At 44.0% G+C, this 20,000-nt stretch overlaps 1 protein-coding gene across 1 annotated transcript in view; it reads left to right on the top strand.

Moving 5' to 3' along the window:
- Window positions 1-20,000, top strand: part of LOC121690442 (B-cell scaffold protein with ankyrin repeats-like) — an 86,454-nt gene that overhangs the window by 2,312 nt on the left and 64,142 nt on the right. Inside the window, exons 2-3 of the mRNA XM_042071006.1 lie at window positions 182-583; window positions 6,255-6,394. Coding sequence (XP_041926940.1) covers window positions 182-583; window positions 6,255-6,394 — 542 coding nt within the window. The remainder of the gene's footprint in view (window positions 1-181; window positions 584-6,254; window positions 6,395-20,000) is intronic.

The following is a 20,000-nucleotide window of genomic DNA, read 5'->3' as shown; positions in this document are numbered from 1 at the left end:
TCCACCCCCTCTCTCTCCATCCCTCCTTCTTTCTCTTTCTCTCCACCCCCTCTCTCCATCCCCCTCTCTTTCCACCCCCTCTTTCTCTCCACCCCCTCCTCTCTCTCTCTCCATCCCTCCTTCTCTCTTTCTTTCTCTCCACCCCTCTCTCTCATTCATCCCTCCATTCCTCTGTCTCCAGCTGCTGACCTTCTCATCATCTATGAGGCCGAGACGGAGCAGTGGGCGTCCTACATGCGCTCCGTGCTCGTCGGCCCTGTTGCCGATGAGGGCATCTGTTGCTACGACATCGCCACGGTGACCGGCAGGAAGAGCCAGGAGGACTTCCTGTGCCTGGTGCAGTACCGCTGCAAGCTGCTCATCCTGTCGCGCGGGCTGCTGGAGGCGCTCTGCCCGCTGCGGCGCTTCTTTCTGGCGCGTGTACTGACGCCTCCCAGCCAGGTGGTGGTGCTGCTGTGCGGCGTGCCCAGCCTGGCGCCGCTCCTGGAACAGGTGCCCCTGCAGGGGGACGTCTACCTGCAGATCTCCAGCGAGCAGGAGGCCCACGAGTACACGGCCACCGTGGCCGACATTGTACGCAAAGGTACGTGTTGCCGTCTGTGTGTGTGTGTGTGTGTGTTTGTGTGTGTCTATGTGTGTGTGTGTTTGTGTGTGTCTGTGTGTGTGTGTGTGTGTGTGTGTTTTTGTGTGTCTGTGTGTGTGTGTGTATAGTGTTTGTGTGTGTCTGTGTGTGTGTGTGTGTGTGTGTGTCTGTGTGTGTGTTTGTGTGTGTGTGTGTGTGTGTGTGTGTGTGTGTGTGTGTGTTTGTGTGTGTGTGTGTGTGTGTTTGTGTGTGTCTGTGTGTGTGTTTGTGTGTGTGTGTGTGTGTCTGTGTGGCAGCGGCGGTGGCAGTTTGACGCTGATGTGCGGAGTTGTAGTGAAAACAACGGAATGTGGAATCTAATGTAATGGAAGGTCGAAAGAGGAGTGTGACGCACTTATGTCAGTACACTTTACACAGTACTCACTCTCAACACACACACACACACACTTATGTCAGTACACTTTACACCTCTGCTATGCAAACAGTGTTGACTGTATAAAGGCTGACAAGGAGTGGGAGGATATAGTTGGGTTGGGGGGGAGTATTATAAAGGTCTCTGACTAATGTGCCCCCCCCCCCCATCAACACACAAACACACACACACACCCTAAAGTCATGCTGACTTACACTCACATTGGTCCAGGGACCAGATGTGGGAAGACAGAGGCACAGAGGAAGAGAGTAGACAGAAATATAGGTGATGGCTGTGGGGTAAACAAGACAAGTTTGATACACCTCAGAGACCAACTGTCTTTCTCTCTCTCTCTCTCTCTCTCTGTGTGTGTGTGTGTGTGTGTGTGTTAGTGTGTGTGTTTTGTGTTTACATATGTGCATTTGTGTGTATTGAAGTGTTAGTGAATGTGTGTGTGTGTGTGTGTGTGTGTGTGTGTGTGTGTGTGTTTTAGTGTGTGTGTTTTGTGTTTACATACTGTATGGTGCATTTTTGGCTATTGAAGTGTTAGTGAGTGTGTTTGTGTGTGTCAGTGAGGGTGTGTGTGGCCATAACTGTGCATTAACATGAGATCATATCAGCAGTATGAGCAGCATGAGAGTTAATGGCATGACGTACCATTTCATCTCCATCTCTGCTACAGTATGTGGTGTGATCAGTGGGAGCCTGTGGTAGTGGATGTGTGTGTCTGTGTGTGTGTGTGTGTGTGTGTGTGTGTGTGTGTGTGTGTGTGTGCGTATGTGGGGGTGTTCAGTGGGAGCCTGTGGTAGTGGATGAGGGGTTAATAGCTGAGCGATGCAGGAACTGGCCGAGGGTGTTGCTCAGGTCAGGAGTGTGTGTGTATGTGTGTTAGTGGCAAATCATATGCAAATCTGCTCATTTCCTCTGACGTCAGTCAAGTGTGTTATTCGCGCCCATGCAAATCTGACCTATTCCTTGTCCACTCACACACACACACACACACACACACACACACACACACACCACGTAGTGCCGAGAGAAAAGCCGCAGGGACTGGGCTTCAAAGTCACTAATGAATCTCAAGATATGCTATAATAGCATGCAAGACTCGTTATAAACCTGTTATAAAAGGTATAATAACAATGCTATAACATATCAATAAGCTAGGTCATATTTAAGGACACAGGTGCAACTCAGGCCTTTTGGAGGGGAGAGAACAGATATAGTCAATGTTACATTTATTAATTTGCAATGTTTACAGATTTATAATTAAAACAGCATGAAGCTCAACAGAAAGGCATTATACATCTTTCAGGCATATTACTGTGAAAATAAAATGTATAGGAAACGCGTTTCAGACGTACTGTATTACTGGGAAAATAAAATGTATAGGAAACACGTTTCAGACGTACTGTATTACTGGGAAAATAAAATGTATAGCAAACACGTTTCAGACATATTACTGGGAAAATAAAATGTATAGCAAACACGTTTCAGACATATTACTGGGATAATAAAATGTATAGCAAACACGTTTCAGACATATTACTGGGAAAATAAAATGTATAGCAAACACGTTTCAGACATATTACCGGAAAAATAAAATGTATAGGAAACACGTTTCAGACATATTACTGGGAAAATAAAATGTATAGGAAACACGTTTCAGACATATTACTGGGAAAATAAAATGTATAGGAAACACGTTTCAGACATATTACTGGGAAAATAAAATGTATAGCAAACACGTTTCCTCTTCCAGGCTGTTTCTGCAGAGATGGAGGAGTGTTTGGTTCTAAGCACAATCAAATACAGAATCATTCATCATATCTCACACACACACACTCTCTCTCTCTCTCTCTCTCTCTCTCCCTCTCCCTCTTACACACACACACACACACACACACACACACACACACACACACAGAATCATTCACCATATCAGATGAACAGATGAGCATCTTGACAAGCTGCACAGAAGTTCGTCAGTGATGAGAAATGAGTGTGCACAAGCACACACACATATACACTCACACACACACACACACACATATACACTTACACACACACACACACACATATACACACACACATACACTCACACACAGTCACGTAGACACACACACACACACACACACATACACACACACACACAGTCATGTAGACACACACACGCACACGCACAGTCACACACACATATACACACACACACACGCTCACACACAGTCACGTAGACACACACACACACACACACACACACACACACACATAGACACACACACAGACAGACTATGCAATCACGCAGACACACATAAATACACACGCACATGTGCACACACACACAGATACACATGCACTTACAGACACACACACACCTTACACACCACTGTTTCACCTATACTGCTTAGTGACCAGGCCAATTATATGATCCAGAGGAAATGACCCCTCTGGTAAAGTCTGTTTATACTGGAGCGCTCCCCTCTCCAGCCACTGCACAGATGCTCTGTCCACTGGTATGCCTGCCTGCCTGCCTGTCTGTCTGTCTGTCTGCCTGCCTGCCTGTCTGCCTGCCTGCCTGCCTGTCTGCCTGTCTACCTGTCTGCCTGTCTGTCTGACTGTCTGTCTGTCTGTTTGCCTGCCTGTCTGTCTGTCTGTCTGCCTGTCTGTCTGTCTATCTGTCTGCAGAGCCATCAGGATGTGTTTCGTTCGCATTGCAGCTGTGTGAATCTTAGTGTTTGTTGCAGCACTGCCTAGAGATATGTGTGTGCATGTGTGTGTGTGTGTGTGTGTATATATATATGACTGTCCCTATCTGTGGGTTCACTAAACCATAGTGCGCCCGTCAGGATGCATTTCAGCCATGTGTGTGTCAGTGGTGCTAATCGCGGCGTTCATCCCAGCGCAGCTGAGCAGCAGCATAGAGAACCTCACGAGCAGACAGACTGCACCACACATCTGGCTTCTGTTCTCCAGCTGCATGATGGACCTCCTGCAGGAAAAGGACACTGCGTCTACGCTCGGGATGCAGACAAAGATTCAGGAAAAATGTAGCTGTAACAGCACGTCCTAACTGCACGCGTGCGAGCGACTGTCGTGTAGTATTGAGTGTTCTCTGACCACCATGAATCCATTAAATATCTATTCTATTATAATAATAATAATAATAATAATAATAATACATTTTATTTAGAGCACCTTTCATGTCACCCAAGGTCACTTCACAAATAAACAAAACAAAAAGGTTGTAAAATTATAGTCATCTCAAAAAAATAAATTAAAAGTAAAAATAAAAAAAGTAAAAATCAGTCAGTCAGTCAGTCAGTCCATAAGCCATCTTGAAGAGATATGTTTTAAGTGTGCTTTTAAAGTCAGTAATTGAGTCACATTGTCTCATGTAGGCTGGCAGTGAATTCCACAGCTTGGGGGCTATGTAGCTGAAAGCCCTCTCTCCCTGGGTGCTGAGGTTCACATTAGGGACATGCAGTAGGCCTGCTGAGGAGGATCTCAGTGAGCGGGCAGGAGTGTAGACTTCTAGGAGGTCAGTGAGGTAGGTGGGGGTATAATTGTGTAGTGCCTTGTATGCCAGGAGTAGGACTTTGAAATGTATTCTGTAGGCAACTGGAAGCCAGTGCAGTTGCATCAGTAATGGTGTTACATGACTAGTGGATTTGGAGCCTATAATAATCCTTGCTGCAGAATTCTGAATTAGTTGGAGCCGATGGAGTATTATGCAGTCATATTTCACGTTGAAAATATCGGAGCAATGCGAGCGACAGAAAGGACACAGAAATGGGGGCGTCCAACAAAAGTCCTGCTCAAAAACGTTACGCCACATAGCTGTGCACAACACTGTGTCGTGGCGTGCCCAGCTAGGGCATTTCGATGGAATCAAACTTATTTTTTCCCTAACTCTCTCTCGCATCGCACGCAGTTAGGATACGGTGTAAGGGTCAGTTAGAATATGGTGTAAGGGGATGATTGGACAGGACGCGCTTTGCTGCTCATAAAACGCCAGGTGCACCATGTTTTCATACAATACGCAGGCGTTTTTCCACTTGGAGTTGGACTCTTTTTTCAAACAAGCGAAAAAGGCGCAGCAGGCGCAAAAAAAAAACCGCAAGGCGCTCTGGGGCGCATAAGCAGCGTACACGACGCTTACTGCCAAAACCAAACAAGGCGCACGTCACTGCTCTGGGGCGCATAAGCAGCGTACACGACGCTTACTGTCAAAACCAAACAAGGCGCACATCACTGCTCTGGGGCGCATGCAGTGTACACGACGCTTACTGCCAAAACCAAACAAGGCGCACGTCACTGCTCTGGGGCGCATAAGCAGTGTACACGACGCTTACTGTCAAAACCAAACAAGGCGCACGTCACTGCTCTGGGGCGCATAAGCAGCGTACACGACGCTTACTGCCAAAACCAAACAAGGCGCACGTCACTGCTCTGGGGCGCATAAGCAGCGTACACGACGCTTACTGTCAAAACCAAACAAGGCGCACGTCACTGCTCTGGGGCGCATAAGCAGCGTACACGACGCTTACTGTCAAAACCAAACAAGGCGCACGTCACTGCTCTGGGGCGCATAAGCAGCGTACACGACGCTTACTGTCAAAACCAAACAAGGCGCACGTCACTGCTCTGGGGCGCATAAGCAGCGTACACGACGCTTACTGCCAAAACCAAACAAGGCGCACGTCACTGCTCTGGGGCGCATGCAGTGTACACGACGCTTACTGTCAAAACCAAACAAGGCGCACATCACTGCTCTGGGGCGCATAAGCAGCGTACACGACGCTTACTGTCAAAACCAAACAAGGCGCACATCACTGCTCTGGGGCGCATAAGCAGCGTACACGATGCTTACTGCCAAAACCAAACAAGGCGCACGTCACTGCTCTGGGGCGCATGCAGTGTACACGACGCTTACTGTCAAAACCAAACAAGGCGCACATCACTGCAAAAACCGCATCCTGTCTGATTGCCCCCTAATTCCACTCCCTACAAGAGTGTCTTTTTGAGGATGTACGCCACACACAAAAATACTTTTTGTTTTTCTTATGAAGATCAAGCTGCTGTTTGTTGAGGAAAGGCACTTTTCGAACAGCGGCTCTTCCAGACAAAGCTAGTGCCTGTAGGCAAGCGTAAAGCCAATTAGCCTCCCACGACCCCCCGCACAGCACAGCAGAGCTCATCAGTGTCTAGCCGCCACAGGATCTAAGTAACCCTCTCCTCCTCCGTGCGTTGGTCTGACAGGTGGACAGGTCACATCCATGGAGCCCGTCTCCCGTAGGGCATCTGGACCCGACGCCAGGCTGGAGAAGAAGCTCTCTGCTGGGGGAGCCGTTGCAGCCAAAGCCCCCCTGCTGCTGGTACCCTCCAGAGTGCCTTGTGAGGTCAGTCCAAAGATCCCTACACACTCTCTAGGTTACAGTACTAGTGTTGACACTCTCTAGGTTACAGTACTAGCGTTGACACACACTCTAGGTTAGAGAAATAGTGTTGACACATGCAGTAGTAATATATCACTGTGTGTGTGTGAGAGTGTGTGTGTGTGTGTGTGTGTATCAGAGTTTCCGCTAGAAAAAAATGGTGCCGGTCAAAGTGACCGGCAGAGGTTTCTTTTTCCGGACATTTTGATGATATGTCGGTCAAATATCTATTATCACTTCTTAATTAGTCAAATTGAGGAAAACTGGAGACAGGCTATGTAGCTTAAAGAATGACATAATCAGGCTGTATAGAATGCAACGTGTTCATTAGCCTAACTTAAACATGCCTAACAAGATCTAGCCAGTATCTATGTTTTCATGGACAGCAAGAGTCCGCTTCGTTCGTGGTTTTAAAAAGGCTACGTTGTTTGTTGCTGCTACCCACGTTATCTCCAGTGGTGACTGTTTAACTTGCACAGATGTGCACACACAAGAATGAGCGCTCACACCACTACCCCCTAAGCTATGCCTCTTTATTTGATAACAATTAATTAAGAAATGTTGCTTATTCTGGGAAATGTTTAGTTTATTTTTCTTTCAGCCCACAGTTCAATGATACAGTTTAAAGGGACACCAGGCAAGCCTGATGCTTTTTCTCTACGAAACTCCCCCTCGCTCGGTCTGAAGCTCTTTTCCTTTTCTTTGCGTCTTCAGTCAAGGGTTTTCGCTGCTTCTTCGCCGGCTCTACCATTATACACACGTTTGCAACAATCTCTAGCGTTTTGTTAGCCTGCCTCTGTGCTGTAAACTGATCCTGCTTCTGTCGGCGGGTAGGATACACCGAACTTGCAAGTGGGATATTCTTCCTACAGGCAGTAGGGGCGGGCGAGAGAGCCTTCATTCGCCCCGTAATGAGTCATTTAACCATATACCGACTTACGAAGATGATTAATTAACATGAAAACGTTGCCTGGTGTCCCTTTAATTGTGCCGGAAATTATCAGCGGACCAGCAATCTCCTCGTCGAGGAGGCCCTAACCCTAAAGAACACAGTTGCATGTCCAGTGTACACAGAGAATGACAGTGTCTTGGAGCGGCCAGGCTTCAGACGTTACCAATTTATCATCATCCATCGTGTCTGGCCTCTGAAAAAACTTTTAAGGCTAGTCTGCCTGGGCCTGGCCATGTTTGAACCGCCTCACTCATTTGTTCGTTGTTTAACATGGACATTTTAAGCGTGCGCTTCTTATTTGAAATGCAGCATAGGCTATGCGTGTTGTTTAATAGCCTACTTTTCAAACGGTAGAGCCTGTTCATTTAAAAACATAGCCAGAGGACGTATAATACAGGCTTACATATTAAGGCTTATTCTCAAATTCAGATTGCGTTAGGGGACGGGATTATTAGCCAATTTCAATCGGACAATTTGACCGGAGAGATTTAATTTTGTCAGACATTTCATTTTTTTTCCGGCCAATGTCCGGTAATTACTGGACAACGGAAACCCTTGTGTGTGTGTGTGTGTGTGATATATGCAGTAGTAATATCTAGCTACGGTCTCCTCTGCACTGTCACTCCAATGTTGTAATGTCTTTCTGTAAATCACTGTAAGGCCAACATGCTGATGTGGTATAGAGTAGAGTAGAGGCACAACATGCTGATGTGGTATAGAGTAGAGTAGAGGCACAACATGCTGATGTGGTATAGAGTAGAGGCACAACATGCTGATGTGGTATAGAGTAGAGTAGAGGCACAACATGCTGATGTGGTATAGAGTAGAGTAGAGGCACAACATGCTGATGTGATATAGAGTAGAGGCACAACATGCTGATGTGGTATAGAGTAGAGTAGAGGCACAACATGCTGATGTGGTATAGAGTAGAGGCACAACATGCTGATGTGGTATAGAGTAGAGGCACAACATGCTGATGTGGTATAGAGTAGAGTAGAGGCACAACATGCTGATGTGGTATAGAGTAGAGGCACAACATGCTGATGTGGTATAGAGTAGAGTAGAGGCACAACATGCTGATGTGGTATAGAGTAGAGTAGAGGCACAACATGCTGATGTGGTATAGAGTAGAGTAGAGGCACAACATGCTGATGTGGTATAGAGTAGAGGCACAACATGCTGATGTGGTATAGAGTAGAGGCACAACATGCTGATGTGGTATAGAGTAGAGTAGAGGCACAACATGCTGATGTGGTATAGAGTAGAGTAGAGGCACAACATGCTGATGTGATATAGAGTAGAGGCACAACATGCTGATGTGGTATAGAGTAGAGTAGAGGCACAACATGCTGATGTGGTATAGAGTAGAGGCACAACATGCTGATGTGGTATAGAGTAGAGTAGAGGCACAACATGCTGATGTGGTATAGAGTAGAGGCACAACATGCTGATGTGGTATAGAGTAGAGTAGAGGCACAACATGCTGATGTGGTATAGAGTAGAGTAGAGGCACAACATGCTGATGTGGTATAGAGTAGAGTAGAGGCACAACATGCTGATGTGGTATAGAGTAGAGGCACAACATGCTGATGTGGTATAGAGTAGAGTAGAGGCACAACATGCTGATGTGGTATAGAGTAGAGTAGAGGCACAACATGCTGATGTGATATAGAGTAGAGGCACAACATGCTGATGTGGTATAGAGTAGAGTAGAGGCACAACATGCTGATGTGGTATAGAGTAGAGGCACAACATGCTGATGTGGTATAGAGTAGAGGCACAACATGCTGATGTGGTATAGAGTAGAGTAGAGGCACAACATGCTGATGTGGTATAGAGTAGAGGAACAACATGCTGATGTGGTATAGAGTAGAGTAGAGGCACAACATGCTGATGTGGTATAGAGTAGAGTAGAGGCACAACATGCTGATGTGGTATAGAGTAGAGTAGAGGCACAACATGCTGATGTGGTATAGAGTAGAGGCACAACATGCTGATGTGGTATAGAGTAGAGTAGAGGCACAACATGCTGATGTGGTATAGAGTAGAGGCACAACATTCTGATGTGATATAGAGTAGAGGCACAACATGCTGATGTGGTATAGAGTAGAGTAGAGGCACAACATTCTGATGTGGTATAGAGTAGAGGCACAGCATGCTGATGTGGTATAGAGTAGAGTAGAGGCACAACATGCTGATGTGGTATAGAGTAGAGGCACAACATGCTGATGTGGTATAGAGTAGAGTAGAGGCACAACATGCTGATGTGGTATAGAGTAGAGTAGAGGCACAACATGCTGATGTGGTATAGAGTAGAGGCACAACATGCTGATGTGGTATAGAGTAGAGTAGAGGCACAACATGCTGATGTGGTATAGAGTAGAGGCACAACATTCTGATGTGATATAGAGTAGAGGCACAACATGCTGATGTGGTATAGAGTAGAGTAGAGGCACAACATTCTGATGTGGTATAGAGTAGAGGCACAGCATGCTGATGTGGTATAGAGTAGAGTAGAGGCACAACATGCTGATGTGGTATAGAGTAGAGTAGAGGCACAACATTCTGATGTGATATAGAGTAGAGGCACAACATGCTGATGTGGTATAGAGTAGAGTAGAGGCACAACATGCTGATGTGGTATAGAGTAGAGTAGAGGCACAACATGCTGATGTGATATAGAGTAGAGGCACAACATGCTGATGTGGTATAGAGTAGAGTAGAGGCACAACATGCTGATGTGGTATAGAGTAGAGGCACAACATGCTGATGTGGTATAGAGTAGAGTAGAGGCACAACATGCTGATGTGGTATAGAGTAGAGTAGAGGCACAACATGCTGATGTGATATAGAGTAGAGTAGAGGCACAACATGCTGATGTGGTATAGAGTAGAGGCACAACATGCTGATGTGGTATATAGTCCATGACCCAGGGGGGTATCATTGGGGGGACAAATGCTATCATTGTTTTTTGGCAAGGTATACATCCCTAGTACTAGGAAAATCATGATAGCAGTGTAGGGGTGTTAGCGAAATCACTTTTTTCAGCTCATGAAGTTACTAACCCCCTAAGTTAAAATCTGGTGTATATTTGTTTGTGCTCATGGTAGGGATATTGTCAATATTCTATAATATAGTGCTTGGTATCATTGGAAAGGGGATCTTTGTCACATGCTTTGTCACATATATCTTTGGAAGTAATGATCAGAAACTCACCAAATTTGGACTGTACAGTATGTTCCCAGGCCGTTTAGGCGGAAATTGTGAGAAAATATGTTATTTCTGGTTTAAAGAAGTCATGTGACGTCTGTGTTTGTCAGACAGATTCAGCACTGGGCTTAAATGAAAGCCTAAAAGGTCCCCTTTCCAATGATACCAAGCACCATATTATAGAATATTGACAATATCCATACCATGAGCACAAACAAGATATACACAAGATTTTAAAAACAGAATTTATCTTAGTAAATCTTAGTAACTTCATGAGCTGAAAAAAAAGTGATTTTGCTACCACCCCTGCACTGCTATTGTGATTTTTCTAGTACTAGGGGTGTATACCTTGCCAAAAATCACTATGAGACATACAGTAGTCCCCCCAAATGATACCGATGGCTCAAATTTGGGGCCCTGGCTCATGGACTAATAGGGGCTCCAGGCCATGTGAGAGGCCTTGGCTTGCAGCACTCTGCACCAGACAGAGTCTTACCACACAGACAGAGTCTTACCACACAGACAGGCATCCCCTCCTCCATGAACTCCTACCAAAGACACCAATCAATACCCTGTGGATCGCTGTGACTCATGCATACAAACACACACACACACACACGCACACACACACACACACACACACACACGTATCAAACAGCAGCAGGTTGTCCTCTGATTGAGCGAGGGCAACCAGAGGGATTACAGCGGGAGGCAGGTGGAGTGTGATGATCTCTGTGCTGGATTATTATCGGATGACACACACACCACCACCACCCCCACCACCACACACACACACACCACCACCACCCCCACCACCGCACACACACTCCTGCACACACACTCCTGTGGTACTCTATCTGGATAGTCCACCTACAGCTTATCTTAGCTGACATGGGAGATCAGAGTGTCTAATTGTCCACTTAACATCGCCTTAACCAAATTCAATCCCAACCCCTAACCTGAGCACCCCCAAAGTTACGTCAAGAAAACAAATGAAGCAGCATGATTTTGTGGTCAGCCAACACCGTACTAGCGCTAACACAACGCAACAGAATCATGCATTCTGTTCCCAAAGCATATGCTTTCTCTGTCTCAAATCTGCTGTTTCTCAAACTATGAGCCTACTCAACGAGTAGATTGCTGGTCCATGGACCCATGTATTTTAATTATGTCCGGCTTCTGCTGGTACCATTGAATGATATTATGGAACCGCGGACCGAAAGAAACATAAACTAAAAGTTTCCCCGATCAGAAAATACTTCTTAATTTGGTGTCATCAAATAAAGAGGCATAAAATTAGGTGGCAGTGGTATGAGTGCTCATTCAATGTGTGTGCGCTTTTGCGCAAGTAAAAATGAGAAAAACGGAACCACTTTGGAGATAACGTGGGAAGGCCCTAGGCTAGAAGCAACCATATTTAAAACAAGGAATGAAGTGGATTCCTGTAACTGTCCATGAAAACAGCATAGCAATTGGATAGCCTACTGCACAAAAGAATTTAAATTGTAACTTGTTGCAGGCCTAACAGAGCTGAATATCGTAGCAAATAGCCTATGGCGATGACCACTTTAAAAAGCTTTTATTTCATTCGTCTTGCTGGAGTGAACGCAGAATGTGGGCTGTTGCGCAAACAGGGAGGGAGATGATATGCATCTCCGTTAAACAAAAGCTAGTTTTTCTAACATCTCCATTATTAACGTGAAATATGTCTCCATGTAGGATAGTGTCAAGCAGTGAAGTGATAGGCTAACCATATGCAGGTAGCCAATGTTCACGTCACCTAGCTGAGTTAAAGATTGCTTGCTTGCTTGTATTTCTATCCAGAGGCGCACCTTGTCAATAGGCAAGGCAGGCAACTGCTTGGAGCCCTGAGCTGCTAGGAGGCACCCCAGACCTGGTCTCAGCGTGTTTGCCGATGGGACTAGCGAGAATTTCGTCCGTAGATCTTGAATGATTGAGTGATTTTGCGTGCTCCTGTCCTGTTGTTCAGACAGTGCATCTGTGCATGTATGCTATGGACTTATAAACAGAGGATCTGTGTACAAAAGAGTTCAAAGAATCCGTATAGCCTACATATTTAGGCTACTGTGGTAAACGTTAATCGAGGGTGCAAAGTGATGACGGATCAACATCGGAGTTTGGCATTGACTCAATGAAGTTATGGTAGGCTATTGTTAATTGGCAGAAAGATTGAACATGGTTTGCTACATCTATATGACAATAAACCTGAGCTAGCTAGCGACAGTTACAACTAGTTAAGCAAGGAGATCAGCCATAATGCGTCAATTGCGATGCGATTTGGCTAAGGACCAAGTATAACGCGTTGATTTTTTTTAGAGCAGACACTTTCTAATCTGCCTTCCCTCTGTAGTCATGAACACTAACGCAGTTCTGAACTCTTTTTTAAAAAAAACTCCCTGTCGGCTCAGTCGACATGGAATTAAAATATCACTGAAACACCTCAAATTTAGGCTACGACATGGGTCGGCAACAGGCAGCCAAAGCCTCTGAAATTAGTTGCACAGCCAAATTATTCTGGCAGTCCAATTTGTTTAATCTTTTATTATACAATATACATTTACATATAGCCTAGGCTATTCACCAATTAAACTGTGAGTAGGTGCTTAAACAAATATGAGAAAGAACACCAGAACGCACTTTATCCTGCTAGCTGTGCATAGCCCTCGGCCAGCACTTCAATATTGCGCTTTTGTGCTTCTGTTTGGAGCAGTTAGGCCACCTTGAAGGTGCCGCTGTGTTTTGTAGTGCGTTATGATAGTCTTTTCAAACAGCAGCAGCGTTGTTGCATATCAGATACACAGGCTTTGCATTGTGAAACCGGGTAAGATGAATGCAACATTTTCTTTCCATTTCTCTTAATAGGCCCAGCTTTTCTCCCAGCTTCAACTCCTGTAGTTTGCTTCTCGCTTCTACTGTAGGCTAAGCATTGTAACATTGTCAGGAGATGGGCCAACCAAGTAGCCTATTTAAGAATAAAAGTAAGATAGACTTTATCCAAAGAAGTAATTAGAATAAACCAGGCTCCGTGTTAAACTGTCCATCAATGCCATTATTGTAGCCTAGTGCCTCATGTTGTAGTGCCCACATTTACTATTCACAATATTGAAAGGGGAGATGAAAACAGAGTTCATCAATATAAATTAATGACTAATTTTGGATAGGACCCCAATAAAACTTTATATTTTGTAAAAAGGTTTTTAAAGTAATTTATTGTATTCATTTACTGTATTATTTTTTAGTTATTTATTCATTTTTCATTCTTTAGGCTACATTTATATTTTCAAAATAACAAGGTTTTTTATGTCAGATTATTTTTCAGCCTAACATATTGGTGATGAACCCTGGTTGGTAGGGCCCCCTAGGAATTTTTGCTTAGGGCCCCCACAGACTCTAGAATCGCCTCTGTTTCTGTCCCTCCCAAACTGCATTAAAATGGTTTGTTTAACAGCCAGAATTTCAAAGGAACCCCCAGGTGTGGTGTGGCGTTAGTTAACCAGCTGAAAGACGTGTGGTATTAAGTTAACCAGCTGTAATACGTGTGGTGTTAAGTTAACCAGCTGAAAGATGTGTGCATGGCGTTGAGTTAACCAGCTGAAAGATGTGTGCATGGCGTTGAGTTAAACAGCTGTAAGACGTGTTGCGTTAGTTAACCAGCTGAAAGACGTGTGGCGTTAAGTTAACCAGCTGTAATACGTGTGGCATTGAGTTAACCAGCTGTAATACGTGTGGCATTGAGTTAACCAGCTGAAGGACATGTGGCATTGAGTTAACCAGCTGTAATACGTGTGGCATTGAGTTAACCAGAGCCTGAGCTCTCTCTCCCAGTCAGAAAGACATATCAGGTGGAATGTGTTAACCAGTCTCTGGCATTCTCACATTCAAAAGGCTCAAGCCTGTGGAAGTGACTGACCATTACAGGGCTCCAGTGGTGACCTTCCATCAGTTAATTAAATGTCATCGACGCGCCTGTCACAACAGCTTGGCTGAGTAGGGGAGTTGATCACAGCAACCAATCCTGTGTTGACAGAGACAGACAGACAGACAGACAGACATCTTCATCCGATTCTGTCTGATTCTGCGGAAATGACAATCAAACCTGTTCACAAAACACATCTCCGCATTTTAATAAAAGCCACATAGTGACAACAGCCATTGTATACACACACACACATGGACACACACATAACTGTCAATGTACATGCATACAGACACAGATGCACATGCACACACACACACACAAACACACACACACACACACACACACACACCTTCCTGCCCACACACACACACACACACACACACACACCTTATCTGCATGTGGTGCTTGTAGCGAGGGACACAGTGTGGCAGTTATGTAAAAGTGAGTGCAGTAGGAAAGTGTATGTGCCAGGAAGGCTCTGTGGCTGTGACTAAGTGATTATCCAAACGAGTGGGGACGGGGACGTGGAGAGTGATTAGGTCGACTCGTCGGCGGCAGGCTGCCCACGTCCTCAGTTTGTTCGCCCGCCACTCTCCGACTGACCGGGGCAGCAGGCAGCGGGGGACGCGTAGGCAGCTAATGAACGCACGCGCTAAGCCTGATTAGCATCCCCTCACTGAACAGCACTGGCAGAGACGTGGAGAGAGAGAGCGAGATGGAGAGAGCGAGATGGAGAGAGAGAGAGATGGAGAGAGAGAATGGGAGAGAGAGAGAGATGGAGAGAGAGAATGGGAGAGAGAGGGCGAGATGGAGAGAGAGAGATGGAGAGAGAGATGGAGAGAGAGAGAGATGGAGAGAGAGAGCGAGATGGAGAGAGAGAGATGGAGAGAGAGAATGGGAGAGAGAGGGCGAGATGGAGAGAGAGAATGGAAGAGAGAGAGAGATGGAGAGAGAGAGCGAGAGAGGGATATATATAACATTTTTTTCAGTAAGTACTTCCAGTGAGGCTATTTGCTTATTATGAAATGTTCAAGACATTAGTATTAACTAATCCACATATATATATATATATATATATATATATATATATATATATATATATATATATAAGTATATAAGTATAAGTATATATACTCTTTTGATCCCGTGAGGGAAATTTGGTCTCTGCATTTATCCCAATCTGTGAATTAGTGAAACACACTCAGTCCACAGTGAGATGAAGCACACACTAATCCCGGCACAGTGAGCTGCCTGCAACAACAGCGGCACTCGGGGAGCAGTGAGGGGTTAGGTGCCTTGCACAAGGGCACTTCAGCCGTGCCTACTGGTCGGGGTTCAAGTCCATAAGTAGCACAGGAAAAAAGTATTGAACATGTTAAGAAAAAGCAGTACACCAAGGTAAGGAACGAGCTGGAATCTTTAAGTGGAGAGTAATTATCCCTCCTATCTGTGCAAATTAATATAATCTGGGTTAGTACATATTCATGTGTTATAAAAAGGTTTTTCGTTACCAAGTTGTCACACAAGAAACCTCTCATAATGTAAAAGCAAAGAGCTCTCCCAAAACCCTTGGAACCTTATAGTTGCAAAACAAATCAATGGAATTGGTTACAGATGCATTTCAAAACTTCAGAATCTTCCAATAAGCAGCATTGGGGTCATTATCTGCAAGTAGAAGGAACATCACTGTATCATCAACCGGCCAGGAGTTCCTTGCAAGATTTCTGACCATGGAGTCAGAGAGGTAGTCAAAAGAGTAGCCCAAGAGCCAAGGACCACTTGGAGAATGCTCCAGAAAGACTGGGAGGCAGCAGGTACAATTGTTACAGAGAAAATCATGCCACGGCCTCTATGCACACTCGCCCCGCACGACTCCATTGCTGAATAAAAACATGTCAAGGCTCATTTAAAGTTTGCTACACAACATTTGGACAAGCCGTTGAAATACTGAGATAATGTAGTCTGGCCAGACGAGAGCAAAATTGATATTTTTGGTTTTCATACTACACATGATGTTTGGAGGAGAAATGGCACAGTACATCACCCTACAGATACCATACCAACAGTGAGGCTTGGAGGTGGAGGCATCACAATGCGGTTTTTCACCTTATGGTACTGACAGACTTCATACAGAAGGATGATGAATGGATCCTTTTTTTCTGGGAGAATCTTGCGATCCACCAGGATGATGAGGATGAGATGTGGGTAGGCCTTCCAGCAGGACAACGATCCAAGGCATACAGCAAAGGAAACTCTTAATGTGTTTCAGAGTAAGGAAATCAAGGCCCTGACTTAAATCCAGCCGAACATTTCTTGAACTTAAGATCAGGATTCACAAAAGGGGACCCCTGGAATCTTCAAGATTTAAAGACTTGATCTGTTTAGAAGAATGTGCCAAAATCACAGCTGAATACTGCAACTGATTAATTTTGTCATACAGGAAATGTCTTGAAGCTATTATTACAAACAAAGGCTTTTCCACATATAATTTTTAATTTAAGAAATGTCAGTAGGCACATTCAATATTTTTTCCCTGTGTCATTCTACTTTATTATACATAACTTATCCTTTCTACTTATGGATTTTAATGTTTAGATTTTTTTTGTGGATTACCTCAGTAAATACTAATATCTGGTGAAAATGTCATGCGCATAGCCTCACTGGAAGTATGCTTACTGAAAACAAACATTGACGATAATTAATTCAATTCAATACTTACAGTATTTCCCCTGCTGTATATACTGTACAGCTCTGGAAAAAAATAAGAGACTACTGCACATTTTTCTGATGTCATACGGTTGAGTGACATTCGAATGAGTTGACGGTCATATTCAAATTTGCAGTGGTCTCTTAATTATGTCCTTGCTGATGACAGACCCACAGACTAGGTTTTTGTAGGTATAAAAGCAGTTACGGGAACAGTTAAGGTTTTTAGGTATAAAAGCAGTTACGGGAATGAACTCATTGTGCCCTATTGAGCAACGCGCCAAGGGGTGTGGGAATTAACAACCTAAGGAGGGGATCGCTATCGTACACTACCTAAAACGCATTGCGCCACTGACCAAGAGAAACCTGGTCAGAAGTCCATGGCGAGTTGTTTGTATGTTATTTAAAGAGCGCATTATCAACAGTGATGTGGGCGGTGCACAACGCACCATGCTTCTCTCATCCACAAACACGCACTGGCACACGGCACATTCATGCAAAATATTACAAATGACACAATTACAATGGGAAACATAATTAGAATAAAGATATTACGAAATACATCTCACAATGAGTATTTATTCACCATCATTTGCAAATTGATAATGACGGAGAGGCAAATATGAAGCACAGCTGAAGACGCACTGTCACGAGATATAAGCAACTCCTCTGCAAGATAAATGTTTTTTTATTCAGTCATTTGAACATTATTGGGGTAAGTGTTCCTTTTTCCAGGCTATGTTTTCGATGGTAACCCATTGTCAGTCAATTGTGAAAGTAATTGGTAACGCTTTAGAATAACATGTGCTTATTAGGTATTAACAGTGCATAATAAGCTGTTAACAATTCATTACTAACAGTTAGTTAATGGTTGTTATCCTTTAATAACATCAGAGACGGACAGTAACGGAGTACATTTACTTGAGTACAGTACTTGAGTACAATTTTGAGGGATCTGTACTTTACTCGAGTATCATTTTTGGGGAGTACTCATGACTTTACTTAAGTACATTTGAGAGGCAAATATTGTACTCTTTACTCCACTACATTTCTATCCATAACTGTGAGTACCCGTTACTACTTCTAAAAAAAAAAGGAAAAAAGAAAAATCTCAGAAACCCTCAATTTGTTGTTTCCCTCTCAAACGTGATTGGATTGTGCAGGTGCCACTGATTGGGTCAGCCTATCACCTTCAGCTTTCCACCAAAGTCAACTCCATGGTCAGACCATGGATGAAACAATGGATGAAGACGCAGCAGGTCCATCCTGGGAATGTGCCAACCTGTGGCCCCACCTCGCCAGACTATTTCAATTTTCTGAACAAGTTAATGATAGTTTTCGTTTCAAGTGTTTCAATTACAAAATAGTATTTTGTATTTTAAATACATGTATTAGAAATTCTGCCCATCCCTGGCAACATGGTAAAAACGATGAAAGTGTCAGTTGATTTTACTTCCAATTCATTTTACATTCTCCAAGGTATAAACACTAACATTTTTCATAACTCCATGTAGGACATTTCTGTACATAAATGTAAGCACTGTGGCAGTAGTAATGCAATATTTAGAAAATGTAGGCTACTCTTGTACTCTTGATACTCAAGTACTTTTAAAAACAAGTACTTCAGTACTTTTACTTAAGTAGACATCTGACTGTTGTACTTTTACTTGTACTTGAGTAAAATTTAGCAAAGGGTGTCTGTACTTTTACTCAAGTAATGAAGCTGTGTACTCTATCCGCCTCTGAATAACATTAACTAACTGTTAACATGCAGCTTGTAAGTGTTAGTAAAGTACTGTTTTCTCGGTTTTTGCTTCTTTTTCGCTGGCTCTGTCATGACGAATGTCTGAGAAACTCCATCGCTACATTTTTCTAGCCGGTGCCTGGCGTGTATGTGTATTTGAATGCAGTAAAGCAGTTTGTTACACTCGTTATACTTCCTGACACTGAGGCTGTCGGCCCGCCGGCCCACAGTTGCAAGGGTGGTTTTTCCACTCACAGAAGCGAGACGGCCACCATTCAACCCGAAAAAAGTCATATAACCATTCCAATGACTCTGAAGCTGTTTAGTGAAGGTAAATTAAGCTAAAAAACTTGCATATTAAGCTAAAAAACCTGCATAGTGTGCCTTTAAAGGGAATGACAGATGTTATTCTTATTGGTTTAAATGATGTCACGTCCAAAACACACCCATGACTGATTAAGAAACCTAGGAACGCCTTGTTGCGCTATCTGCCAAGATGTTTGATAACGAAAACACTCCCAAAGTGGACTGGACATCCCACTAAATTTAAATAAGCTTTTTGCCTGCGTCCATGCGTTTTAGACTGTCATGATAGGGCCCATTGTGTTTTATGTTGAGGAATGAACTCCTTGTGTTTTATGTTTAAAAGTAGTCGAGTCAGAGAATATCCTCTCTCACATTGGACGAGTCAGAGAATATCCTCTCTCACATTGTGTTTTCTGTTTAAAAGTAGTCGAGTCAGAGAATATCCTCTCTTACATTGTGTTTTATGTTTAAAAGTAGTCGAGTCAGAGAATATCCTCTCTCACATTGGTCGAGTCAGAGAATATCCTCTCTTACATTGGACGAGTCAGAGAATATCCTCTCTCACATTGGACGAGTCAGAGAATATCCTCTCTCACATTGTGTTTTATGTTTAAAAGTAGTCGAGTCAGAGAATATCCTCTCTTACATTGAACGAGTCAGAGAATATCCTCTCTCACATTGGCCGAGTCAGAGAATATCCTTTCTCACATTG

Source organism: Alosa sapidissima, chromosome 18 (assembly GCF_018492685.1).
Source record: "Alosa sapidissima isolate fAloSap1 chromosome 18, fAloSap1.pri, whole genome shotgun sequence".
Taxonomy (NCBI): Eukaryota; Metazoa; Chordata; class Actinopteri; order Clupeiformes; family Clupeidae; genus Alosa; species Alosa sapidissima.
Note: the sequence above shows the minus strand (reverse complement) of the source record. Positions and strands in the feature narration are given on the sequence as shown.